The sequence below is a fragment of the Egretta garzetta genome, unplaced genomic scaffold, assembly GCF_000687185.1.
Source record: "Egretta garzetta isolate BGI_Z169 unplaced genomic scaffold, ASM68718v1 scaffold330, whole genome shotgun sequence".
Classification (NCBI taxonomy): Eukaryota; Metazoa; Chordata; class Aves; order Pelecaniformes; family Ardeidae; genus Egretta; species Egretta garzetta.
Genome location: NW_009258275.1, coordinates 616406 through 617454, shown reverse-complemented (window position 1 = coordinate 617454; position 1049 = coordinate 616406). Strand labels below are relative to the sequence as shown.

The 1049-nt window shown below is 52.8% G+C and overlaps 1 protein-coding gene across 4 annotated transcripts in view; it reads right to left on the bottom strand.

The window, feature by feature from the left end:
• RPL6 (ribosomal protein L6) overlaps positions 1 to 1049 on the bottom strand; it is a 4641-nt gene that overhangs the window by 2855 nt on the left and 737 nt on the right. The window contains exons 2-5 of one of the 4 annotated variants that reach the window (XM_035891711.1): positions 823 to 861; positions 565 to 777; positions 374 to 472; positions 30 to 173 (exon numbers count right to left, since the gene is read on the bottom strand). In XM_035891711.1, the coding sequence (XP_035747604.1) occupies positions 30 to 173; positions 374 to 472; positions 565 to 777; positions 823 to 861 (495 nt within the window). Of the gene's footprint in view, positions 1 to 29; positions 174 to 373; positions 473 to 564; positions 1044 to 1049 lie in introns of those variants that run through there. The other 3 variants (XM_035891700.1, XM_035891705.1, XM_009636220.2) reach the window with 3 other exon arrangements.

Sequence of the window (1049 nt, the reverse complement as noted above, 5' to 3'; positions counted from 1 at the left end):
AGAGTCGGCGGGAAGCAGCCCCCGCTTACCTTGCCTCTGTGACGGCCCGTCAGAAGGATCAGAACGGTTCCTGGTGTGATAGAGGCCCGCAGCCTCCTCTTGTGCTGGCAAAAGGGCTTTTTGCCGTGACTCAAAAGCTTGCGAGGAACATCTTCGGTGGGATAATACCTGGGCTAGAAAAGAGGAGCAACATATTGTACTGCCCTGGACTGCAGGGGGCAGAGAGCTTTCACTACAGGCTGGATTCTTCACTTCCTAACGGATACGGCACCGGCTGAGGCAGCGACATGGCCCCAGCCAAGAGGCGCGTCATCTCGCCAAAAGTGACAGGCAACGGCCTTGAGCCCCCAGCATCCCCGTTCTTTTTCCTTACCATTTTGCGGATTTTAACCACCCGGCTGCCTCCGTTCTTATCTCCACCAACCGGCTTGCTGATGGTTGCGCGTGGCTTTTCTTTCTTCTTCTTTTCTATCTGTAAGGAAAGAAAAGGGAAAACGTATGAAATTTCAAACCAAAGTCACCACGAAAACCATGATTATTTAACCACGGTATTTATTGTCCTACCTTTGTTTCTGGAGCAGTGTACTTGCGCTTGTACAGTGCTTTTCTGGCATACATGGCCGACCGGGAATATCTCCCGATACCCCGGGCCAGGACAGGGTTACGGCTGGCATGATGCTTCTTAATCTTCTTCTTCTTCTCACCGACTTCCTTCTGGCTTGGCTTCTGCTCAGCCGGTTTCTTCTCACCTGTCTTTTTCTTGCCCCGCTTTTTCTCACCGGCCGCCTTCTCGCCTGGCTTTTTCTCACCGGCCGCCTTCTCGCCTGGCTTTTTCTCACCGGCCGCCTTCTCGCCCGCCATCTGTAGATCCAAATCAAACAGAAATTACAACTTATTACAAGGTGTGCAGAGGAGCGCCTAAGCTGCAGAAACAAAAGCATCAGAACTCGATCCTTTCCACCGTTCTCACAGTTGTCAGCCACCTCTTACAGCCGTGGCAAACAGGGACGCGGCAGAGCAAAAGGCCGTTCCGCTCACTGTCTGCCCAC